Genomic DNA, 27447 nt, shown 5'->3' with positions numbered 1-27447 from the left:
ATCTTCACAAGAGTAAGATTCATGATCGAAGGCATGGCCTATTGATTTGGGTATCCCTAAAGTTTGACACAGTATCAGGGGATTCTCTGATGATAAGGTTTAATAGTTCCATAGTCTTTCTCCCCTCCCTCAGGGACTTTGCCAATACTTTTTGATTATCTGCTTAGTATACTCTAGGATGTTTCCAGGCATTACAATAGTATATACATGATTAGAAGGACCTCTTTCTTATTCTATGCTTCCTCTGTTTCAGTTGTTCAAATGAGTTATACAGATAGGTTGAATTAGATTATGCACTACAGAAAATTTCAGTTCCATTTCAAATAAACCTTTCTTCCATTGGTCTCAAAGAGTATGTGTGGTTCTAAAATATAGACACTGTCTTCCCTGCCCCTGTGTTCTGAATTACTTTAACCCTAACCTTTTTGGTTTCATTCTTATCTCTGAATATCAGATTACATATATAAAACAGCCTCTCAAAATCCAGAAATAATAATCACCACTCTGGACTTGATGTGTCTGCTCTAAAAGCTTACAATCTAGGCCTGTTTTCTTATAAGCATTTTCTAAATGTGCCCATACCATTCTTGTTTTTTGTTTCTGTTTATTTTGTCTCACCAGATGTCCCACATGTTCATTCACATATTGCATGACTTTTTGTAGCAGCACAACCTTCATTCATAAGTATACACCATCGTTCGCCAATCTACTTCTCCATCAGGGCATCCTTCAGCCACCTGCATTCATCGGATATCATGTAGAGGGCCCAAAGTCCTATCACCATTCTCAATTTTAGATAATTTCATTGTCCCCAAGAGATAGAAAACTAATAAACACACCCTCACCAAATAGGAAATCTAAACCTCCTCTTAACTCTTGTCCCTCCCCACATTATCTACCTCTGCTGTTGCTGTGGTAGTGCTGATGGTTTCTTTTTGAACACAGCTCATAGCATGCAATAGCAGTTTTCCCCCTGTACCCTGGACTTAAACATTCTTTATACAAGAATCTTATCTTTGAAGTAATTCTTACAAGAACTCATTCATATTTCTAGTGTGTCAGTGGGACACATAAGTCTATACAACCCCTTTCAATCTTGTTCATCTTCAATATGGTAATATTACTTCTAGACCCACTAGAGAATCACCTTCACTCCTATCTATTCACTTACAATGGTGTTCAACCTCATTAGCTAACAGTTCACCCATCTCTAGCTTCTATGTATCTCTAAGTCCCCTATTTTCTGTATTATCAGCCTCTGATTATACCTTTATGCTAGTCATAAAAGTGGAATCGTACAGTATCTGTCATTTTGTGTCTGGCTAATTTCACTCAGCATTATGTCCTCAAGGCTCATCCATCTTGTCATGTGCTTCAGAACATCATTTTGTCTTACTGCTGCATAATATTCCATCATATGTATATACCACATTTTGTTGATCCATTCATCTGTTGATGGGCATTTGGTTTGTTTCCATCTTTTAGAGATTGTGAATAATGCTGCTATGAAGATCAGTGTGAAAATGTCTGTTTGTATCATTGCTTTCAACTCTTCTGGGTATATACCAAGTAGTGCTATTGCTGGGTGATAGGGCAACTAGATATTTAGTTTTCTAAAGAACTGCCAAACAGTCTTCCATAGTGACTGCATCATTATACATTTACACCAGCAAAGCATCAGTGTCCCAATTTCTCCACATCCTCTCCAACATTTATAGTTTCCTGTTTGTTTAACAGCAGCCATTCTTTTGTTTTCCCTTATGTTTGTTTTTTTTTTTACTAAAAATTTTTAATTTTCCATGTAGTAAGATACACCACAAAAAGTTAAAAATCAAGTGATGATATTTGCTTGTATATACAGGGTATATCTTTGGAAAACATTCAGAGGAAATTGATAATGTTGGATGCCTCCACAGATGGGAACTGGGTATTTGGAGGAGGACATGAGGATCAGTAGAAGGGTTGGAGGAAACAGTTATTATTTACCCTTTTGTACCTTGTGAATTCATATATCTGATTCCTTCCAGAAATCTCTGCTGAACTTTGCTTGTAGTTCATCTGCAGGGATAGGAGCTGTATAGAGCATGCCACAAGACTTATACCTAGTTGCCCCAGCATATTTCTGACCTGCATCTATGATGAACTGGTCTTTACTTTCTTTATTTGTGTCTTTGGTATTTTTCTGTGAATTGGTCTGTTTCAAGAAGTTAGTAGATATGATGCATCCCATAGAAGACTTGTTCTTCAGCTAGAGACCTTTTGGTATTGACTGAAGACACACTGAAGGTGGGATAGACAATGGACTCAGAAGAAACTGCCTTCTTGCTTTCACTAGGAGAATCCTCTGGAGGAAAATGCTTACTTTCATCAAATTTACATTCTCTTGGAGAAACTGATGAATCTTTTATTAATTTTTCTTCATTTGTACTCCTTGAACTCAATAGCTCAATGTTCAGTTCCTTTCCTAATAACAAGCAGTCTGGTACTTGCCTTGTCACAAAAGTTTTTCTTTCACTGACAGTCTCTAAATCAGAGTCTTCAATCACTTTTGATTTATTCTCTTGGGTGAATTCCAGGAATGATTTATTTTCCAGAGACAATTTCTTAAGAGAGGATTTTTTTTTTCTATTAACAAAAAATGTTGCTCCACCCTGGAGTGTAACTTGTGGTTTTATTTTTTGGCCTAGAACCAAGGAGCAATCAGATTATTTGCAGCTGAATAACAATTATTCTCTCTCTCCACAAATGGTGTATAAGTCACTCTATTTTGTGTGGAGTTTTTAGAATTCTTTGACACACGCTTGATGCACTTATAACTTGGTTGGTACTTAGCAGTTAAACTCTTCTGTGTATTTTTGTTCATCTCCTTGGAACAGATAGGTTTTACCTGTATTTTTTTCATCACACTAGGTAAAGGTTTATCTTCATTATTAGTTTTTAAACAAGTGGGTCTACTCTCAGTTACTAGCTTCCTCTGTAATGGATTGAGGTACCACTTATCTTTGTTGTAAAAGGATAGAATGTACACAGCACATTTAAATGGTGATTTGCAGATGGCAATCTGTTTTTTTTCATTGTTGGAAATAATGTGTACGTCAGATTTGAAATGAAGGGGCCTTGTTGAAAACAATGCACCTCTTCTTCATTTTGTGATTGCTTTGGAGAATGTGCTTTTCATTAGGTGATGGAAATATATTTTCAGAAAAGTCCATAATTTTTTTGATGGAATGTTTGATAATAGATGATCACAGCTCAAAGAATATTATTTCCTTTTCCTTTGGAAAGTTTCCACTTTCTAAGGTGAATACCTGCGACTCAGAGCCAGGCCACTGCCCTTATTTATTAATTTTTTTCATTAATTTTTTTATTTTTTAAAAAAATATAACACCAAACAAACACTAACATTCTTAAATTTGATCATTCTGTTCTACATATAAAATCAGTAATTCACGATATCATCACATAGTTGCATATTCATCATCATGAACATTTCTTGGAACATTTGCATCTATTCAGAAAAAGAAATAAAAGAAAACAGAAAAAATTCATACATACCATGCACATTACCCCTCCCTTTCACCAATCACTAGCATTTCAATCTAAATTTATTTTAACATTTGTTCCCCCTATTATTTAGAAAGTAGATAAAAGAAGCATCAGACACAAGATTTTCACAATCACACAGTCACATTGTGAAAGCTGTATCATTATACAATCATATTCAAGAAACATGGCTACTGGAACACAGCTCTACATTTTCAGGCAGTTTTAGGCAATTCCAGCCTCTTCATTACATCTTAACTAACAAGATGATATCTATTTAATGTGTAAGAATAACCTCCAGGATAACCTCTCGACTCTTTTTAGAATCTCTCAGCCATTGACACTTTATTTTGTCTCTAATCACTCCTCCCCCTTTTGGTTGAGCAGGTTTTCTCAATCCCTTGATGCTGAGTCTCAGCTCATTCTAGGGTTTTTCTCAATCCCTTGATGCTGAGTCTCAGCTCATCCTAGAATTTCTGTCTCACATTGCCAGGAAGGTCCACACCCCTGGGAGTCATATCCCACATAGACAGGGGGAGGGCAGTGAGTGTGCTTGCTGTGTTGGCTGGAGAGAGAGGCCACATCTGAGCAACAAAAGAGGTTCCCTTGGGGGTGACTCTTAGGCCTATATTTTTTTTTTTAGATTTTTTATTAATTAAAAAAAAACAACAAACAAAACATTAAGATATTCTACATATACAATCAGCAATTCCCAATATCATCACATAGTTGCACATTCATCATTTCTTAAACATTTGCATCGATTTAGAAAAGGAAATAAAAAGACAACAGAAAAAGAAATAAAGCGATAACAGAGAAAAAAAAGATTATACATACCATACCCCTTACCCCTCGCTTTCATTTGCCACTAGCATTTCAAACTAAATTTATTTTAACATTTGTTCCCCCTATTATTTATTTTTATTCCAATGTTCTACTCTTCTGTTGATATAGTAGCTAAAAGGAGCATCAGACACAAGGTTTTCACATTCACAGAGTCTCACTGTGAAAGCTATATCATTGTTCAACCATCATCAAGAAACATGGCTACTGGAACACAGCTCTACATTTTCAGGCAGCTCCCTCCAGCCTCTCTGCTACATCTTGAACAACAAGGTGATATCTACTTAATGCATAAGAATAACCTCCAGGATAAGCTCTCGACTCTGTTTGGAATCTCTCAGCCATTGACACTTAGTCTCATTTCACTCTTCACCCTTTGGTCGAGAAGGTTCTCTCAATCCCTTGATGTTAATTCTCAGCTCATTCTAGGGTTTTTCTCAGTCCCTTAATGCTGAGTCTCAACTCATTCCAAGATCTCTGTCCCACATTGCCAGGAAGGTCCACACCCCTGGGAGTCACGTCCCACACAGAGAGGCGGATGGTGGTGAGACTGCTCATCGTGTTGGCTGGAAAGAGAGGCCACATCTGAGCAACAAAAGAGGCTCTCTTGGGGGTGACTCTTAGGCCTAAATTTTAAGTAGACTTGACCTATCATTTGTGGGGTTAAGTTTCATGTGAACAAACCCCAAGACTGGGGGCTCAGCCTATAGCTTTGGTTGTCCACACTGCTTGTGAGAATATCAAGAATTCAACTTGGGGAAGTTGAATTTCTCCCTGCTCTCACCATTCCCCAAAGGGGGCTTGCAAATACTTTTTCACTCACTGATCAAATCACTCTGGGATTCATCAGGGCATCACTCTGGACAAACCAACAAAATCTCACGTCCTACCTGAGATTCCAAGTACTTATGACGTTCAATCAAACTATCTGCATAAGTTATATTAGGAAATGCTCTAGTCAAATATAAATTTTGTAACAAATAAACTTTTTTTGCTTTAGTCTCACACATAAGGTGACATTTTAAAATATTAATTACCATCTATTTCCAGCACCCTGCAATAATGACATTCCTTTGCTCTTCCTCATGCGAAAACATTTTTTAAATTTGTACTTTGTACATTTCACTATTATTATACACTCTAGGCATTCTTAGGTTATACCGTCTCAATCTTTAACATTTATCTTTCTTTCTGATTTAATTTATGTCCCCAGCCCTCCTCCCTCTATCATTCTCACATGCAGCTTCATTCAGTGTTTTAACATAATTATATTACAGTTAAGTGGTATTGTGCTGTCCATTTCTGAGTTTTTGTATCCAGTCCTGTTGCACAGTCTGTATCCCTTCAGCTCCAATTACCCAATATCTTACCCTATTTCTATCTCCTGATGGTCTCTGTTACCAATGACATATTCCAAGTTTATTCACTAATGTCAGTTCATATCAGTGAGACCATGCAGTATTTGTTGTTTAGTTTTTGGCTAGTCTTACTCAGCATAATGTTCTCAAGGTCCGGCCATGTTGCTACATACTTTGTAAGTTTATTCTGTCTTAAAGCTGCATAGTAGTCCATCATATGTATATAACACAGTTTGTTTAGCCACTCGTCTGTTGATGGACATTTTGGCTGTTTCCATCTCTTTGCAATTGTAAATAATGCTGCTATAAACATTGGTGTGCAAGTGTCCGTTTGTGTCTTTGCCCTTAAGTTCTCTAAGTAGATACCTAGCAGTGGTATTGGTGGGTCATTTGGCTATTCTATATTCAGCTTTTTGAGGAACCACCAAACTGCCTTCCACACTGGTTGCACCATTTGACATTCCCACCAACAGTGGATAAGTGTGCCTCTTTCTCCGCATCCTCTCCAGCACTTGTCATTTTTTGTTTTGTTGATAAAGGCCATTCTGGTGGGTGTGAGATGATATCTCATTGTGGTTTTGATTTGCATTTCTCTAATGGCCAAGGACGTTGAGCATCTCTTCATGTGCCTTTTGGCCATTTGTATTTCCTCTTCTGAGAAGTGTCTGTTCAAGTCTTTTTCCCATTTTGTAATTGGATTGGCTGTCTTTTTGTTGTTGAGTTGAACAATCTCTTTATAAATTCTGGATACTAGACCTTTATCTGATATGTCATTTCCAAATATTGTCTCCCATTGTGTAGGCTGTCTTTTTACTTTCTTGGTGAAGTTCTTTGATGCACAAAAGTGTTTAATTTTGAGGAGTTCCCATTTATTTATTTATTTCTTCAGTGTTCTTGCTTTAGGTGTAAGGTCTATAAAACCGCCTCCAATTATAAGATTTATAAGATATTTCCCTACATTTTCCTCTAACTGTTTTATGGTCTTGGACCTGATGTTTAGATCTTTGATCCATTTTGAGTTAACTTTTGTATAGGGTGTGAGATACAGGTCCTCTTTCATTCTTTTGCATATGGATATCCAGTTCTCTAGGCACCATTTATTGAAGAGACTGTTCTGTCCCAGGTGAGTTGGCTTGACTGCCTTATCAAAGATCAAATGTCCATAGATGAGAGGGTCTATATCTGAACACTATTCAATTCCATTGGTCAATATAACTATCTTTATGCCAGTACCATGCTGTTTTGACCACTGTGGCTTCATAATATGCCTTAAAGTCAGGCAGCATGAGACCTCCAGCTTCGTTTTTTTTCCTCAAGATACTTTTAGCAATTTGGGGCACCCTGCCCTTCCAGATAAATTTGCTTATTGGTTTTTCTATTTCTGAAAAGTAAGTTGTTGGGATATTGATTGGTATTGCATTGAATCTGTAAATCAATTTAGGTAGAATTGACATCTTAACTATATTTAGTCTTCCAATCCAAGAACATGGTATGCCCGTCCATCTGTTTAGGTCTTCTGTGATTTCTTTTAACAGTTTTTTGTAGTTTTCTTTGTATAGGTCTTTTGTCTCTTTAGTTAAATTTATTCCTAGATATTTTATTCTTTTAGTTGCAATTGTAAATGGAATTCGTTTCTTGATTTCCCCCTCAGCTTGTTCATTACTAGTGTATAGAAACACTACAGATTTTTGAGTGTTGATCTTGTAACCTGCCACTTTGCTGAACTCGTTTATTAGCTCTAGTAGTTTTGCTGTGGATTTTTCAGGGTTTTCGACATATAGTATCATATCATCTGCAAACAGTGATAGTTTTATTTCTTCCTTTCCAATTTTGATACCTTGTATTTCTTTTTCTTGTCTAATTGCTCTGGCTAGAACTTTCAACACGATGTTGAATAACAGTGATAGTGGACATCCTTGTCTTGTTCCTGATCTTAGGGGAAAAGTTTCAGTTTTTCCACATTGAGGACGATATTAGCTGTGGGTTTTTCATATATTCCCTCTATCATTTTAAGGAAGTTCCCTTATATTCCTATCCTTTGAAGTGTTTTCAACAGGAAAGGATGTTGGATTTTGTCAAATGCCTTCTCTGCATCAATTGAGATGATCATGTGATTTTTCTGCTTTGATTTGTATAGGTGTATTACATTAATTGATTTTCTTATGTTGAACCATCCTTGCATACCTGGGATGAATCCTACTTGGTCATGATGTGTAATTCTTTTAATGTGTTGCTGGATTCAATTTGCTAGAATTTTGTTGGGGATTTTTGCATCTATATTCATTAGAGAGATTGGTCTGTAGTTTTCTTTTTTTGTAATATCTTTGCCTGGTTTGGATATGAGGGTGATGTTGGCTTCATGGAATGAATTAGGTAGCTTTCCCTCCACTTCAATTTTTTTGAATAGTTTGAGCAGGATTAGTACTAATTCTTTCTGAAATGTTTGGTAGAATTCACCTGTGAAGCCGTCTGGTCCTGGACTTTTCTTTTTGGGAAGCTTTTTAATGACTGATTCAATTTCTTTACTTGTGATTGGTTTGTTGAGGTCATCTACTTCTTCTTGAGTCAATGTTGGTTGTTCATGCCTTTCTAGGAAGCTGTCCATTTCATCTACATTGTTGAATTTATTAGCATAAAGTTGTTCATAGTATCCTGTTATTACCTCCTTTATTTCTGTGGGGTCAGTGGTTATGCCTCCTCTTCCATTTCTGATCTTATTTATTTGCATCCTCTCTCTTCTTCTTTTTGTCAATCTTGCTAAGGACCCATCAGTCTTACTGATTTTCTCATAGAACCAACTTCTGGTTTTATTAATTTTCTCAATTGTTTTCATGTTCTCCATTTCTTTCTGCTCTAATCTTTGTTATTTCTTTCCTTTTTCTTGCTTTGGGGTTAGTTTGCTGTTCTTCCTCCAGTTCTTCCAGGTGGACAGTTAATTCCTGTATTTTTGCCCTTTCTTCTTTTTTGATATAGGCATTTAGGGCAATAAATTTCCCTCTTAGAACTGCCTTTGCAGCATCCCATAAGTTTTGATATGTTGTGTTTTCATTTTCATTTGCCTCGAGATATTTACTGATTCCTCTTGTAATTTCTTCCTTGACCCATTGGTTGTTTAAGAGTGTGTTGTTGAGCCTCCACATATTTGTGAATTTTATGGTGCTTTGTCTATTATTGATTTCCAACTTCATTCCCTTATGATCTGAGAAAGTGTTTTGTATGATTTCAATCTTTTTAAATTTGTTGAGACTTGCTTTGTGACCCAGCATATGGTCTATCTTTGAGAATAATCCATGAGAACTTGAGAAAAATGTGTATCCTGCTGTTGTGGGGTGTAATGTCCTATAAATGTTTGTTAAGTCTAGCTCATTTATTGTAATATTCAAATTCTCTGTTTCTTTATTGATCCCCTGTCTAGATGTTCTGTCCATTGATGAGAGTGGGGAATTGAAGTCTCCAACTATTATGGTAGATGTGTCTATTTCCCTTTGCAGTGTTTACAGTGTTTGCCTCATGTATTTTGGAGTATTCTGGTTTGGTGCATAAATATTTATGATTGTTATGTGTTCGTGTTGAATTGTTCCTTTTATTAGCACATAGTATCCTTCTTTGTCTCTTTTAACTGTTTTATATTTGAAGCCTAATTTGTTGGATTTTAGTATAGCTACTCCTGCTCTTTTTCTGGTTGTTATTTGCATGAAATATCTTTTCCCAAACTTTCACTTTCAACCTAGGTTTATCCTTGGGTCTAAGATGTGTTTCCTGTAGACAGCATATAGAAGGATCCTGTTTTTTAATCTATTCTGCCAGTGTATGTCTTTTGATTGGGGAGTTCAATCCATTAACATTTAGTGTTATTACTGTTTGGGTAGTACTTTCCTCTACCATTTTGCCTTTTGTATTTTATATGTCATATCTAATTTTCCTTCTTTCTACACTCTTCTCCACACCTCTCTCTTCTGTCTTTTCATATCTGTCTCTAGTGCTCCCTTTAGTATTTCTTGCAGAGCTAGTCTCTTGGTCACAAATTCTGTCAGTGATTTTTTTGTCTGAAAATGTTTTAATTTCTCCCTCATTTTTGAAGGACAATTTTTCTGGGTATAGAATTCTTGTTTGGAAGTTTTTCTCTTTTAGTAATTTAAATATATCATCCCACTGTCTTCTCGCCTCCATGGTTTCTGCTGAGAAATCTACACATAGTCTTATTGGGTTTCCCTTGTATGTGATGGATTGCTTTTCTCTTGCTGCTTTCAAGATCCTCTCTTTCTCTTTGACCTCTGACATTCTGACTTGTAAGTGTCTTGGAGAACGTCTATTTGGATCTATTCTCTTTGGGGTGCACTGCACTTCTTGTATCTGTAATTTCAGTTCTTTCATAAGAGTTGGAAAATTTTCAGTGATAATTTCTTCCATTAGTTTTTCTCCTCCTTTTCCCTTCTCTTCTCCTTCCAGGACACCCACAACACGTATATTTGTGCGCTTCATATTATCATTCAATTCTCTGAGTCCCTGCTCATATTTTTCCATTTTTTTCCTTATAGTTTATGTATCTTGTTGGATTTCAGATGTTCTGGCCTCCAGTTCACTAATCCTAACCTCTGTCTCTTGAAATCTACCATTGTAGGTTTCCATTGTTTTTTTTTTCATCTCTTCTACTGTACCTTTCATCCCCATAAGTTCTGTGATTTTTTTTTTCAGACTTTCCATTTCTTCTTTTTGTTCATTCCTTGCCTTCTTCATATCCTCCCTCAATTCATTGATTTGGTTTTTGATGAGGTTTTCCATGTCTGTTCATATATTCTGAATTAGTTGTTTCAGCTCTTGTATCTCATTTGACTATTGGTTTGTTCCTTTGACTAGGCCACATCTTCAATTTTCCTGGTGTGATTTGTTATTTTTTGCTGGTGTCTAGACATTTAATTACCTTAATTAGTTTATTCTGGAGATTGCTTTCACTACTCTTACCTAGGGTTTTCTTGCTAGATGAATTTGTTGCCTATCTGTTCTTTGACCTTCAGTTCAGCTTTTTCCGGACCTCTAGCTTAGGTTTTGTTTACAGAGGATAATTTTTCAGTTCTTGTTTTCTTGTTTCTTGCCCTGCTTGTAAGGTGCCTGTTCTGGTTGCTAGCTGCTGGAATGCAATATACCAGAAACAGAATGGCTTTTTAAAAGGGGAATTTAATGAGTTGCTAGTTTATAGTTCTAAGGCCGAGAAAATGTCCCAATTAAAACAAGTCTATAGAAATGTCCAATCCAGGGAAAGATACCATGGTTCAAGAAGGCCGATGAAGTTAAGGGTCTCTCTCTCAAGTGAGAAGGCACATGGCAGACAGTCAGGGCTTCTCTCTCTCGGCTGGAGGGCACATGGTGAATACAGCATCATCTGCTAGCTTTCTCTCCTGGCTTCCTGTTTCATGAAGCTCCCCGGGAGGCATTTCCCTTCTTCGTCTCCAAAGGTCACTGGCTCAGTGGACTCTCAGCATCTCATGGCTACATCGTTCTGCTGTCTCTGAATCTCTTTCTCCAAAATGTTTCTTCTTTTATAGGACTCCAGTAAACCAATCAAGACCCACTCAAATGGGTGGAGACATGTCATCCCCTAATCCAGTTTAACAACCATTCTTAACTAAATCACATCAGCCAGGGAGATGATCTCATAACAGTTTCAAACATACAGTATTGAATAGAGATTATTCTACCTTTACAAAATGAGATTTATATTAAAACATAGCTTTTCTTAGGGGGCATACTTCCTTTCAAACCAGCACAGTGCCTTTTCCCTCCCCACCCTTAGGAGGGTCTACATAGGTATTATAGACTCCAGCCGGGTTTTCCCATACTAAACTGGCCTCCTATCAGGGGGAAGGAGTCACCTGCATCAGTTTTCCCTGAGGGTGAGACCCAGCAGGTTAAAAGACTTTCCTGTGAAGTCTCTGGGCTCTGTTTTTCTTATCCTGCCCAGTATGTGGCGTGTCTGCCTGTGGGTCTCACCAGCAAAAGATGCTGCGGCACTTTTAACTTTGGCAGACTCTCCCTGCTGGGGGCAGGTGGAGATGGAGTAAAGGTTGTAGGCTGGTTTTAATGGCTTCAAATTGCCAAGCCCTGGGTTCTGAATTCCTTGGGAGAGGGATTCCACCTGAGTTGGGCTTCACCCCTCCCCTGGGGAAAGCACAGGTGGGAGACAGCCCTGAAAGCAGTCCGTTTCTGCCTATGCCTGGGGCAGTTGCAGCCCGAGAGGTCCCGCCACTGGATCCAGAGGCTGCCAAGTCTCCGTAGAAACACAGCCACTAAAATCCATTTCCTCCCCTTTCCTCTTTTTCCATGAGCCCAACGAGTGACCTCCAGCTTGACCAGGTTTAGAGTCTCTTTCCTTTCTCTCTGGGAAGCCACCTGTGGGGGAGGGGCACCGGGCGCCAGCCACCCCAGCTTGGGGAACTCATGGTTTTGGGGAGGCTCTCAGCTGGTCCAGGTGGTTCAGACTGGGATACGCTGTGTGTCTGGTCACTGACGTGGCTCCAGGAGCTGTTCTGTACTGTTTCTGGTTATTTAGTAGTTGTTTTGGAGGACGAACTAAAACGCGCACGTTGCTAAGCTGCCATCTTGGCCCCTCCTCGGGGACAAATCTCTTAGGCCTAATTTTAAGCAGACTTGACCTATCCTTTGTGGGGTTAAGTTTCACGTGAACAAACTCAAGATTGGGGGTCAGCCTATAGCTTTGGCTGTCTGCACTGCTTGTGAGAATATCAAGAATTCAACTTGAGGGAGTTGAATTTTCCTCCTTTCTTACCATTCCTGGAAGGGGACTTTAATAGCAGCCATTCTTATAGTTGTGAGGTGGTATCTCATTGTAATCTTGATCTGCATTTCCCTTACAGCCAGTGAAAATGAGTATCTCTTAAAGTGCTTTTGAGCCATCTGTATTTGCTCTTCAGAAATATGCCTATTCATATCTTTAGCCCATTTTATAATTGAGTTGTTTGTTCTTTTGTGGTTTTTTTGTTTGTTTATTTGTTTGTTTTGTTTTGGGTGCACGGTCCAGGAACTGAACCCAGGTCTCCCACATGAACGGTGGGCATTCTAACCACTGAAGTACCTGTGCCCCCTACTTTTGATGTTGAGTTGTATGACTTTGTATAAACAGGAAACCAAACCTTTGTCTGATATGTGATTTCCAAATATTTTCTCCCATTGAGGTGGCTGCCTCTTCACCTTTTTGACAAAGTCTTTGAAGTACAGAAGCATTTGATTTTGAGGAGTTCCCATTTATCTATTTTTTCTTTTGTTGCTTGTGCTTTAGGTGTAGAGTTTGGGAAGCTACCTCCTAGTACTAGGTCTTAAAGATTAAGTTTAAGTTTTTACTTTAGTTCCCCAGAATGAACATGCAAAATCAAACAGACTATTCGTTTTATCAGAGACAGCACAGTGGTATAATGGTTAAGTGTCAAGACTTTGCAGACAGCCTGTGAGTCCCGACTGCCACTTCTTAGCTGTGATCTTGGACAAGTTACTCAATCCCTCTGTACCTCCATTATCTCCTTTACCAAATGGGAATAATTATAGTACCTACCTCCTAGAATTGCTGTCAGAATCAAATGAGTCTGTACATGGAAATACTTAGAGCAGTGCCAGGTACAAAATGTCCATGCAAGAATTATAGTTATTACCAATATTCCTGGGAGAATCTTCTTTCAAAGAAAAGGAAACTGCACAGGATAATGTTGTAAGGGAAGGCCAGTGTAGAGACTAAGGAATTGTCTGGAAAATTCAGGACAAAAAGGCATTGGTGGAAGGAGTGGGGGGGTGGGGGTGGGCTCTGACTTCACTTATCCAGAGAAGCAGTTAGTGGTAATTAAGCTTTCAAGGGAACTGCCAGCTTGGACTGTCTGGTCAGGATCCCAGAAGAGGCAGGAATCCTGGGTAGCACCTCCCATTACAGCTCCCTACTTCCAAAATGGCTCCATCCAAAGGTTAATCCAGGAGGTAAGAAGAGTGAGTGTGAGGAATGGGGTTTTAGTTTTCCCTCTGTGCTTGGTGCCCCCTCTTCCACACAAAGGAAGAGCTGAGCTGTGCCAGGGCATTTTGCCCTTTGAATCACCTTGGTGACTTGAATTCCTTTACTCCTCTAGTAAATTGTTAACGAAATACATTCGTTGAGCTGATACTCTTTCTGCTTCTGTTTTCCTTCTTTAAATGGTTAGCGCTTTTTAAAAAGGTCTCTCGATTATTTGAAATATGTTTTAGACACCCTCAAAACACATTTTGGTAACATGAAGCAAAAGAACCATAGAAAAGTTGATAAAGCAGCATGAAACTATGTGTGGATTCAGTATGACAGATTTCTGGTGACAGGCATAGCTTGAATTTAAACAATTGGTCAAAGTTATTTAAAAGCCATTGCTAGAAAAAGGAAGGGCAGAGGGAAGAGGTTGGAAGAGAGAGGCAAGAGAAAGAGAAGAAAGAATGTTGTAGGCAGGACAAGCTTTGTTAGTGTGGGATTAGTGCAGCCACAGACACCCCGTGTTCACAAGGGGACCCAGTGTTTAATCTTCTGTGATCACCATCTTAACATTCTCAACCATTTTATCTTTTTTTTCTTTTTTTGCATGGGCAGGCACCAGGAATCAAACCTGGGTCTCTGGCATGGCAGGTGATTACTCTGCCACTGAGCCACCATGGCCCGCCCCCATTTTATCTTTTAATGTGTGTTTTGTAAGTGAAGTGGAACATCTGCCGGGGACTTGGGATCTCAGTTCATTTGGCCCTTCCTCCCTGGGACAGATTCTCAGACAACCCTTCCATCCCCACCCACCACCTCTGATCTGGGGCCAGATGAAAGGGAAGGTCCAGGGTGGGCCCTGGAAGCATCAAAGGCAGGGTGGCAGGCACCTGGGAGGATCTGCATGCATCCAGTGACGCTCAAGGGAGGGCAACATTAAGTAGCAAATAAAATCACTATGTCACGTTGAGAGAGACACTGTGGAAGAAAGCAATCAGCTTTGTTTCTGCTGTTTGAACAAGGAGATTCATGTGTTCATTTTGCCCTGGGCCCTGCAGCTTCTGTGGATTTAAAAACCTACTCAGGACCCTTCTGTGGGGCTCAAAGTGGGGAGCTCAGAATGGCCCTGGGCTCTTGCTCCTCTGCAAAGTTTCAGAGTTTTAGAACTGGTGCCAGCAGTTGACTCCAAATACAGTGGACAGCCACTTGCCGTGTAATGGTTCATACCAGCTCAAGTGGCAGGCTGCATAATGGGCTATCCTGACAGCCTTCCTGACTAAACTTGCAAACCGAGCTGGAGAGGGAGGAGGGAAAAGAAGAGGAAAAGGGAAAATGAGCGGGTGGCATTCCATAAAAGAATCGTAAAAATGAACTCAGAGGTTCTAAAATACAACTTTGAGGTTAAATAACGTGGGATACTATAGTATGAAAAATACCAAAGAGAAATTTTATATCAGAAAATAAGGTGGCTATTGAACAGCATTTGAAATTTATCAGAATTGTAGCATTTTAAAAATCCAGCTCTCTCTTTTTACCCCTATGTCTCTGAGCCTAGCAAGTGGTCCCACTTCCAGCTTCCAGACCCCAGAATGACAGTGTGTCTCTCTCTCCTTCTATAACCTGCTCCTTTCCTACATCCTAGGAACCTCCATTCCACTGACAAGATTTTGTACATTGAGTTACAGGATATCTCTGTGGATTCATTGAGAAAATAAAAATGCTAATGAATAATTTGGCTTGCCCAGATATCAGAAGAAACCTGAAAGACAAGACCTTATGGTGGGCAATATAAAACTGGAATTTCCTTTTCACATCATCAGAGATTTGTCACCTTAAATTGCAACTGCTTATGCAATGTTCTGGTTTTTCAGTCCAATTAGGGGTATTCAACACTAGGGGTATGCATACCTTTATGCAGTCTTCACTCAAGCTGAAAAGATTTTGCATATCCCCAAGGAAGAACTGGTGGCTTTTAAGGATGGGGTAGTTTATTTTAAAAAGGGTTATAGAAGAGACTCCCTTCAGATAAGATTAAAAGCTTCTTATAAACCTGCTGAGAAAGGTAGATCCAATTTAGATGGCTGCCTGAAGTACGTTTCTTCTCATACTTGTTTCACTTTTCTACATCCTTCCAAAAAGACTTTTGATGGATACGTTCTATGGAACTTACGGCAATTTGACCATTTCCAGGTCATTTTGGCCTCATAATCATGCCACCAGTCACTACTCAGCATAGTCATTTCGTGAACAATAAAATTAACTACCAAAGTGATGATACTCTGAGCCACTGTGTACACTTTGGATGGATTGTATGGCGTGTGAATGTATCTCGGGAAAATAGCACACAAAAATTACCTACCAATTTTCCAGTGATCAACCTGTACAGCAAATGGGGAAACAAAACAAACAGCTCTAACAGGCACTTTGTTGTCTAGATGGCCGATTCACAATGCCAGGTCTGATGTCAGTCCATTAAATACCTGCATTTAAGTCCAACCTTCCCTCTTTAATCAAGGAAGACAATTCCGATCTGCTGGGAGAGAAAGCTCTCTACAGTGCCTTGAGAAAGTGAAAATTTATTAGGGTGCTTGTATAGAATGTGTTTTCCTTTTTTGTTCTCTTTTCTGCATTTCTTAACTTCACGTTTTCTTCTTGACCTGCATACACCAGGTCGAGCCCTGAATTGTACATGATGGGCTTTCTTGGACCCTTTTTTCCAGAGTGGAAATAGAATTCTATGTTCCATGATTCTGGGCCATCACCTGGGTCCATCCATAATCAACTACGACGACGAGAGCGGGAAGACCTGCGTGCACGTGGCCGCAGCGGCAGGTTTCAGTGACATTATCAACGAACTGGCGAGAGTCCCAGAGTGTAACCTGCAGGCTCTGGATGTGGATGACAGGTATCCATGGTAACCCAGAAAGGGCCGGGAACTACCAGTAACATTTTCCACATTTTAATCTTAAAATAAATTCTAAACATGTTAAGGAGTGATCCTTCTTGACTGTCTTCTCATTGCCGGTAATATTTACACGTGAACTCGTGACAATAAAAATTGCTCTATTTTAGTCAGGGCAGGAAAAAATATTGTTATGGAGAGAAACACTGTGACTGTACAGTATTGTCAAATTTTCCATTTTTTTTGCTAAACGTCCTCGGTGTTCTCAGAAAGCTTTCTATCAGCTTCCTGCTATACGTGCTTCCTGTTTCTAATAGGTTTTATTTTTATTTGTTTATTTATTTATTTGCTTCGTTCCTGGATTATGTTGTAAAGTCAACAAGTTCTTATCCAGAAGGGTATGATACAGGTTTTGTATTTAGAATTATTAGACTCTTAGAACTAGAAGGGACCTGATATCAGGTTTTAAAGCATGTATACAAATTATAGATTTATTAGCATAAGAAAGGAAGCTGGACCCAAAAATGTGAAAGGACTTACTTCAGAGCTATTTATGAGTGAAGATTGTACCCGTCTTCACAACTTTGAACTTTTCACCTACAGTGCCCTGTTTATTTAACCTTCGTTTTGGTTAACCATTGACTCAATGGCAATACAAAAATAATAAAACAACAAGCAAGACTACTTAAAATAACTATAAGGCCTGCCCACACTGTGTATGATTTTTTTACCCTTTTATTCAAGTGAAAAATTAATTACATACTTCTAATTTTAAACACCCCAAGAAAGCACCTTTTGCTTCCTAAAGTCTAAAATATTTTTAACACCTAGGGGAAAAAAAATGTTGAGTTCCACAAAAGTTCCAGGAGCTGGAGATTGTTAACGTAATGACTTAAATCAACATTAGAGTGTGAATAATTGAAAGTAGGTCTTTTCCTAAGAGCAGGTATTGATCCTGAGTAGGTAAGAAAGTAGAAGGACTTCAGTTACATGAGGAGAAAAGGCATATGATCCATAAAGAGAAGAAAAGAGCAAATTTAAGAACAGAGGGCTGAGGGAATGTTTGCCTACTTCAAAATACTCCCAGAACCAGCTCTGAATAGATTATTTTCCATTTTGCCTTATCACATGCTTAACAAAGAAAATCCAGTTCCCCAGACTCAGGAATGAAAATCAAACCAAGAGGAGAAAAAAATGCAAACAATCAGGTTCTATGAGAATTCGCAACAGAAGTAAAATCTCACGGAGACTCTAGTTCCTGCTCCAGTGTTCAGATCAAGTCTCTCATGATGTCGAATCCTACTCTCCACTTTGTTTCCCATTTTCTGTATTGTACCTTCACACTGAAACTATAAGTTTGTGTTAGTGGGAGAATTTTCAAACTTTTCATAGGTTTCAGTGCCTTAAACATTTGCAATAATTGTGACTTCCTTTCCCTTCTCCTCTTTCCAGGTGGAGAGAAGGTTTTTGTGAAAAGGGAAGAAGAAAGCTGTGATAGTAAGGAAGTGGAGAGAAAATGCCTGGTCACTTGCTCTCCTAGGAATTAAAACACACCATAAATCTATGATTTTGAAACATTATGGTACTAACCTAAAACTAAAGACATGGAGCACATAGTCTAGAAGTAGCTTAAATGTCTCAAACTTCAGCAGCCTATGAAGTCACACTTCTCTTGAATAACCAACACAATAATTTGAACTACTGCCCAGCTTGTCCACAGGGAGTCGTTGATCAAATTCCTCCACCCATTTCTGGGACTTCTCTGGAGAATTTTTACATGCTCTATAAATCTTCAACCACTGCTGAGGTTTTTGTACTCATCATCCCCTGCCATTCAGTGACCACCGCATCAGTCTCTGCTGCCCTTCTCCTGAGCTTCTTCTCCTGAATCATGGACACTGACTCTTTCCTTCAGGTCCCCACTGAGACCATTGTGTTATGTTTGCAGCATGCTCCTAAAGGCTTACAAATAAGAAAGGAATTATAGCTCAGATGTGTAATTGGATACAACAGATTGGACACAAAGACTTTATGTATATTGGTTAGAAGTTATCTATATGCCCTTATCCATATTCTGCAACAGCAAAAAAAAATTAAATTTTCCCCATGTTCTTTTGGACCTCTTCTTCTGTGTTGCTGTTCAGAAGTCATAAGAAAAAGTGGGCTTAGAGTACTTTCCAAGGTTTTTAGGCCTGACTAGATCAATGTCCAACCCTCTAGCCACTGAATTTACTGGCAATATGTTCTCTAAATGGAAGGGCATGATCTGATATTGCTCTATCTTGTTTCAAAATAAATGCTGTCTCACATAGAATGGAACAAATCATACCTGCCATATATATTCAAATAAGCAGTATGATATGCCACTGTATTGGAAAATACATGTGACTCTATGAAGCGTTCTGAAATTGCTTTCTGAAGCATGAAAAGGAGGGTGCTAGATCAACAGAGTGCAAGCTTGCACATGTAGGCTCTGTGGGCATGGCCCGAGCCCACTCAAAGTTATCCCCAACCATTAAAAATAAATAAATAATGGGGAAACAAATCTTAAAAGAAATTTAGTAGATTGAAATGCTAGTGATCAATGAAAGGGAGTGGCAAGGGGTATAGAAAAAAATAGAGGAAACAAAGGCTGAAATATATTGGATAGATAGAAATATTATTAGTCAATGAGAGGGAGTCAAACCCTCCCCAGAGTTCTTCCATCTCTGCGAAACCACTTTTGCTCTCCCAGGATTGCCCTCTCCAAGGGTTCAGCCCCCAGCCCAAGGCCAGGGAGAGTAGGGGCTCTATCCCCATTGCCATCCAACTCTCCTTTCCTGCCCAGGGTTGAACCTTTTCCAGAGTGACTGACCCCAGAAATAGCTGTTCTCTTCATGGCAGACCCTATTTGTAGGAATTTCATCTTACCCTTTGCCTCTCCCTAACCACTGCATGCTCAAAAATAAAAAAAATCAGAACATGAAAGTATGACATCAGCACACCATCCAAAATATTGTGCATTCATGTTTAGACTTCAGCATCTAGTCCCTTTCCATAGTACTTTCCAAAATGACAAGATAGCCAGAGCTACTCATTCTTTGGCCACCTCCAGGATCACCTCTGAATTGTCTGGTTAGCAACGTGGCAATTACAAGCCCAAAATTTTTACTAATAATAATAATAATAACAATAGTAATAGCAAAACAGGCATAGGACAACAAAAATCAATACTTAAGAAAAATACATTTTTTAAGGGCAATGTAATCTGCAGAGATGCAAATTTCTGTTCCAGATGAGAGGATTTGCTGTATATTAGGAATACTGCAGATTCCCTAGGATAGACTCCCAGAGCACAGGCAGATTCTTTCTTCGGGGCTAAATCCAAACCTTAACTTCTTAGAAGGTAAAAAACAACATTCAACTTTTAAATGAAGAATCCAAAATGCTCATTTCTACTTCAAAGAGTAAAAAGAAAAAAAAAATTCAGGGTCTGATATTATACAGGGTTAACTTGTTATCAGTATAATAAAGACAATATCACAAATATAACCGTTTATTTGACATGTTTTATTGAGCTTGTTTTATGTGTTAGGCACCATGCTAGGTGCTAGGTATAGCGTAAGTGAGCAAAATGCCCCCATTTCCTTCTTATGTGGAGTTCATAGTCTGTATAAGGGGAAGGGATAAAATATTCAATACATCAGATTTTCAAAATTTGTGATGGTTTCTATTATCTATAATTTAATCTAATTTCTATTTTTGAGTTGTCATCTCATTAAGTTAAAGGGAAACTTAACCTAGATCATTTTCAGTCCTCCCTCCCCTTTCCCTTATCATGCAATGGTTCTGGAATCTCTTAAATGTCAAGGCGTATAGGAGAGAGGTGGAGGCTGACCTTCCCATCCACTGTCCTTGTCAAATGGCCTTCAGCTGTTTCCTTGCTATGCTTAGTAGCACAGAAATCTTCTGGGGCTGCCTCCCTTACCTAGACACAGAACAAAGACATTCCACACTCCCTACTAAGCTCTACCAAGGAAGCAAGGTTCTGGTGCCTTCTGCTCTGGGTTCCAGGGGTCCTTTATGCTCATGTCATTCATCTCCCACTCTGCCTTGATAGTGGAGAGAGCTGGGATAGGAAGGGATGGGAGGGTGGACTCTCTTTCTAACCTCAAGAAATCCTCCCTTCCTAATTTCAGTTAAATACTTTGCCTTTGCTCCAAACTCACTCTCAGTGCTGGGTTTAGTTTTGGGAAAATAGGAAGGCGCTGACTATTTCTTGCCTGAGGTTGAACACACAGCCAAAAGAAGACCCTGAAAGTATCATTTTGTCTACCAAATTGGCATTTTTGAAAAGATGGTGATAATACTCAAAGTTAGGGAAGAGAAAGGACGCAGCTAATGGAAGGCTAAATTGAGGCAGTCTTCCTGGAAGACAGTTTGGTACTATATATAAAGAGCCTTAAAATTGTTCATACTCTTTGCCCCAGCACTCCCTCTTCTAGGAAATTCTCAGCAATGTCACAGATGGCAGAAGGCCAAGGAATTTGCAGAACTAGAGGAGAAGCCCCTACACCTACACACCAATCATCCTTAAGTCCTATTTAATGCATACTCAAATAGCAACAAGTTTCTCTTGTCACAACTGGACTTTGAGCTGGAGCTGTTAGTGTTTAAGCAACCTATGTCAATCCTGTGCTCAGACTTGTGTTTCTCCCACGTGGCTTCCCAGGACACCCCTGCACTGGGCTGCGGCTGCAGGAAAGGCGGAATGTGTCCAGTCACTGCTCGAATTGGGCATGGACAGTAACCTGCGAGACATCAACGAGAGCACACCCCTGGCCTACGCCCTGTACTGCGGCCACACGGCCTGTGTCAAACTCCTCTCCCAAGAGAACAGGCAAGTACACCAGGAGTCACCCATTTTTTTTCCTTCCTCTCAAAGGTTTATAAAATTGAATGGAAACAGCACTGCAAAGGTAGTCCCTTCCCCTACTGATGTGCAAAATCAACAATAGCTTAATTTTGGGTTTGCCGTTATCTAACATACAGAGAAATGGTCTCAACTACGTACGGTGAAATGATGGTAGCAGCCTGACTCCATGAACCTCACATTCATATGACTTTAATATCTTCTTTCCTTTTTCTCTCTTTCCTCTCCCCTTTCTACTATGTCTTCTTACTCCTCCTTTTGTCCGAATCAGTGGTTCCACAAACTTTTTTTTTGGTCTCAAGACCCTTTTACACTCTCAAAAATTATTAAGGGTCCCAAAGAGTTTTTGTTTATATGAATAACACCTGTTAATATTTTTGATATTGGAAATTAAAACTGTGAAACTTTTTACACACTTATTTCATTATTCATTTAAGACAATAATACACCCATGACATTTATGTGTTGTCAAAAATTACATATTTTAATTAAAAATAAACATGCACTCCAAAACAAAAACAGTGTAATGAGAAGAACAGCATGTTTTTAACTTTTTTAAAATTTTTTGTTGTTGTTGCATGGTCAGGCACTGGGAATAGAACCCGGGTCTCCAACATGGCAGGCAAGAACTCTGCCTGCTGAGCCACCATGGCCCACCCTGAAAACCTTTTTTGATAGCTTAACAGAAGTTTAATTGAAGACAGTTGGATTCCCTGTTTCTGTAGCAATATGTTGTTTTGATTGAAATGTACAAAATCAATCTGGCCTCAGATAAATAAAATCCATTAGTCTATTTTGCACTTTAAATGCGTCTTACACCTATTCATGATTTTGTAATATCTTAACATCGGTCATTTGGAAAACATAGATTCACTTAGTTATACAGATCTTCTAAATGACATATATTTCATTACACAACATCAAAAATTACGTGTTAATGTGACCACCAATCTCATGAGATAAACCTTATATATTGGGAAGCTGTCAAGTTCACAGTGGAGAATACAAGTTTTCCAAACTTTTAAATTTTCCTTGATATATAAACTTTGGTCATTGGCAATAATTACTGTCAGTTATTTTCCTCGAGTGCCTGGCTCATTTTGTTCATTTTTAAGAAGATTTCTTCAGATACTCAATTCTGAATAACCATGGTTTGGCTGTAAGTCTTAAAAATGGTATTTCATGAGGAAAAAAAAGTGGCTAGTTCAATTGGCAATGAACAGATTGCACAAGTGTTTTGCTTTAAGACAACCATCATACTTCAATGTGTAGCAGAACCACTTTGTGAGTACTTTCTATTTTGTTAGAAAGATGTATACTCAAGGGTAAATTTTAACAAAATTGAAATTTTTGCTTCTCCAAAGTCATTATGCTAAACTGATTTTTTTTTTTTTTTTTTTTTTTTTTTGCTGTGAGTGCATGCTGGTAAAGATTGCAGTACTGCTACTGCAGTTTTATGCCACTGTCTTGACTTGTACTGAGGTGCCCACAGGTTTGTATATCATCTCTATCATGCCATCACTGCAAAAGGTGTCAGTGAAAAAAGAAAAATAACAACTTGGTACATTATTATGAAAATGATTTTGACCTCATGGACCCTGTGTTATTTTCCAAGCTGCCAGAATGCAGAATACCAGAACTGAAACAGCTTTTAAAAAGGAGGATTTATTAAGTTACAAGTTTATAGTTCTAGGGAGGTGAAAGTGTCCAAATTAAGGCACCAAAAAGAGGTTAACTACGCTCAAGAAAGGCCAATGGGTCTGGTAAGTCACATGGGTGACATCTCCTGGTCCTTTGCTCCTGGGCTCCATTGCTTTCAGCTTCTGTTCCTGTAGGGGTTCCTCACTTTGCTTCTCTGGGGCTGGCTTTCATATGTTGGCTTCCCTTGGCTCTCTCCAGATTCTGACTTGCTTAACATTTCATGGTGATGTCTGCTGGGCTCCAAGCATCTCCAAACAGCCATGTTTCTGTTCTCTGAAGCAACTGTTCTCCAAGCGTCTACATCGGCTCTCTCTGTTGACGCTGAGGCTTCTATCATTTCTGGCTCTCTCCAAAATGTTTCCTCTTTTAAAGGATTCCAATAAACTAATCAAGACCTACCTGGAATGGGTGGAGTCACATCTCCATCTATTCAAAAGTTCACATCCACAACTGGGCATGCCACATCTCCATGGAGATGATCTAATCAAAAGTTTCCAGCCTACATTATTAATTCAGGATTAAAAGAAATGGTTGCTCTCACATGATTAGATTAGGATTATAGTGTGGCTTTTCTGGGATGCAGAACACTTTCAAACCAGCACAGACCCCCTGAAAGAGTCTTGGGAACCCTGCGAGTTTAATGAAACTTCCTTTGAGAACTACCAGCCTAAAGCACAACCTATAATAGAGGAAGATAGGTTGTAGACGCCTATGTCCAATTTCCTTTGCTTATAAGTACTTCAGCCATATTAGATAAAGACTAACACTCTTTCAGTTGGATACACCTTAACTAAGAACATCTTCAAAGATCTTATTTACAAATGGCTATACATCGCAGGACTGGAGATTAGATACTGAACTTATCTTTTGTGGGGGATCGGATTCAATCCCCAGCAGGAGTCCAGGAAACTGTTCAATGTTTCAAAGGTCTAGTGGAAGATGAAAGAATGAAGGTTAAAATACATCATGGCTAATGCAAACTATTCTTTTAGTTAATAATAATGTACCAATATTGGTGAACCACACTAACGCAAAATGTGAATAATAGGAGAAATTGTTAGGGGTAGGTGGGATAGGGAGAGGGGATTTATGAGAACTCAGAAATTTCTGCTCAAATTTTTTGTAAACCTAAAACTGTTCTAAAAAAAGGGTTGGTTTTTTTAAAAATGAAAAGAAAACATGCAAGTACTAGAAAGGAAAATACATCATGGCAATAAAAATTCAATTATGCACTGTGTAACCTATAGAAAAAAATCATGATATGTATGCAGCTAGAATAAGTGGTGATGTTTTTCAAATTATAAATTACAATCTCTCACTCCAAAGAGCAATGTTGAAACCTGAATCTTTAGGCTATGCACACGTGTCAGGTTTCATGGTAAACTGATATCATAGAAAGCATTAAACCAACTACGGCCTCCAAAGAGAATAACAGAACTTTCCAAGGAACAAAAACAGAATAGTTCCTCAGGGGAACTTTGAGGATAGGCTGTAGGACAATTGCTGACCTTTTTTCCTGAGTTTGCGTGCCCTTTCGGTCTTGCTTGCTTTTTGACAGCTGCCACACCCAACCTATGGCATACCCACTTCCTCTTCTTCCCCAGCTGGGGCACAGGCCAAAGCCTCCTTCTCTGGTTTCCTTTAATATACTTTAAAATTTAAACGTTTTTTTCAATATGCAACTTCATAGAAACAAAAAGGGAAATAAAGAGCAGACATCGCATAAACGGGCGAGTCTCCTGATGTGGATAATGTAAGAGCTCTGCCCAGATACCCTTCTGATCCCTTTCGTCTCGCCACCTCTGCTGCTTCCACTGTCCTCCAACTAGTTGAAGCCTGACTCAGCCTTGGTCTTCATCGCTTTGACTTAAAGCTTACACACCTACTGACATGTTCTTTCAGCTTAGTTTATGCCTCGGTGAAAACAGAATAACTAGGAACAAATTTTGAAAGGGTGATCCCTGAAGGTACAAAATGAATCTAATTTAGAAATGTTCTAGGGCAGGCCACAGTGGCTCAGCAGGCAGAGTTCTTGCCTGCCATGCCAGAGACCCAGGTTCGACTCCCGGTGCCTGCCCATGCCAAAAAAGAAATTAAAAGAAAAAAGAAATGTTCTGATTGAGCAGGGGGCTGACCATGGTAAGGAAGAAATGCTGGAAGGAGATTTCACAGGATGTGGAGAGTTCTTGCCCATCACCTTTGACTTGGGAGAACTTTAGGGGTGTCTTTGAATGATCTTAGACAGTTTGCTCAAGCAGACAGAATAAGGGGCTATATTTTGGTTACTGGTGTTGTCTCTACTTCCTTTCTTCACATGACGTCCTTGTTATTTACGTTTCCATAGACTAGAGCCTACCCGACCCCTTCCTTCCCAGAACAGTAGATCCCAGAAGAAGGAGGGACGGTTCAGCGTGCTCAACCAAATCTTCTGCAAAAATAAGAAAGAAGATCAGAGAGCCCATCAGAAAGATCACAGCAGGGACCGATCCAGGCCAGCGGACACCTCGGAAGTCGATGACATCATCACCACCTTTGACAGCATCGTGGACACCAACTGCCAAGAGCAGCCTGGTGATCAGGAGGCTATGGTTGACTTTAAGAAGAAGACCTCTGAGAATTCAAAATATCTCTTGCCAGAAAAGAAGCCTCTGGCCCGTAAGGGGCTTCCACCAATCAGAACGCAGAGTCTCCCACCCATCACCCTGGGCAATAACTTCCTGACAGCCTCGCATGGAGCCCCTTCTCATGCTGGGCTGAGCTCTGGCACTCATCATACAGCTCAGAAGTCTCAGAAAAGTAGAAGTGAGCAGGATTTGTTAAATAATAGAACTGGGTGCCAGACATTGCTAGATAACCCCTGGAGGGGTGAGTCTAATCAGGTGTTCCCCTACAAAGCTTGGACTGTGTCTTCTTCTGATAAGCTGCTCGACAGATTGCTCAGTGGCAGATCTGGTCACCAGGAGGTCTCAGGGCCACCACATCTTCCTCATCTGCATAATCCTTCCTCAGGTAACTTCCTTGTTTCCTTCTTTATTCCTGGCAAGCTCAGTAAAGGTAGTGGTCAGTACAGTTCTGGGGGAGGAACTAGAGTGACAGACAACCACGCTACCCCAGAGGGAAGGGCCAGAATCAAATGGGTGAATAGAGCTGCCCTTATTTCCTGGAGTGCTCCTGGATTCAGATTTCCAGGCTGTGGAGACATTCTCTCCTACCCTGAGAAAAAAATTATCGAATAAACATGTATGCCTCCTCAGCCTCCAAGCAAATATGTGTGTCATCTAGCAGTCTGAGCAGGAATAATACTGTTTCTACTAGCAGGGATGCCTAACCAGGGTATGTTGCAAAGCCACCTATGAGGGTGATTGTTTTTAAATCAGGTGTTGAAGCACCGTTCCACGCTTACCAAATCAAAATCTCAATGAGGAAGGAGGGAAAGTGAGTATGCCTTGAATGCATATATTTAGTAAGCTAACATATTCACACATTTATGATTCAAGTCTCACCACAAACCAAGGAATATGTGGTAATGCTTCCTTCTAACTCTTCCCACAGCTACCCAGTGCCTCTCTCCCAAAGCTACCGATGTCATTAATTTCTTGTTTATCCTTCCAGATATTTTGCATGTGTATATAGCCCACCACTACTCCTTGTAAATACATGCATCACACTAAACAATTTATATATGTATGTATGAATATTTTTTAATAGTTCACAGATTATTCTGATGCACACCAGAGGCTGAGAACCATTGCTCTAAAGCAGAGGCTGCAAATTAATTAATTTTCAAAGTCTCTTCACTACCCTGTATTTTGGTTTCTCTTGTTTTGTTTTTAATTGAATTAACTGCCAATATTAAAACGCAGGAGGTTTTACACAAAAAAATCTAAATTCATAGCTTCTCTTGAGAAACCAAAAAATCTGTCAGCAATGAACCCAGAATCCCACGCAGCGTTAATCAGCTGCAGCTGTCCATCCACTGTCCCCTTGGAAGGGCCTGGGCTGCCCAGTTCAACCCAGTCCACGCTCACTAATACCTCCGTGGAGTGTCAGTTGTGATTTATCAATGTGTTTCTGTTGTTGTTTTCCATGTTGTAGCATTAGGAAGAAAATAATATATTCCTTGAATACATGTCCCTGTCAAAGCTATGTGTTTTAAGAAATGTGGGGGAGGGCATATTTCTTTTGGAATTGAAGA

At 39.3% G+C, this 27447-nt stretch overlaps 1 protein-coding gene and 1 pseudogene across 1 annotated transcript in view; one reads left to right on the top strand and one right to left on the bottom strand.

Annotated features, from left to right (window-relative positions):
* Positions 1–27447, top strand: part of ANKRD55 (ankyrin repeat domain 55) — a 165115-nt gene that overhangs the window by 124374 nt on the left and 13294 nt on the right. The window contains exons 7-9 of the mRNA XM_077115173.1: positions 16458–16642; positions 21351–21518; positions 25597–26261. Of these exons, the coding sequence (XP_076971288.1) occupies positions 16458–16642; positions 21351–21518; positions 25597–26261 (1018 nt within the window). The remainder of the gene's footprint in view (positions 1–16457; positions 16643–21350; positions 21519–25596; positions 26262–27447) is intronic.
* On the bottom strand, positions 1983–3212 carry LOC143646376 (N-acetyltransferase ESCO2 pseudogene; annotated as a pseudogene).

Source organism: Tamandua tetradactyla, chromosome 9 (genome assembly GCF_023851605.1).
Source record: "Tamandua tetradactyla isolate mTamTet1 chromosome 9, mTamTet1.pri, whole genome shotgun sequence".
In the NCBI taxonomy this organism is placed as follows: Eukaryota; Metazoa; Chordata; class Mammalia; order Pilosa; family Myrmecophagidae; genus Tamandua; species Tamandua tetradactyla.
This window is presented reverse-complemented; position numbering and strand designations above follow the sequence as displayed.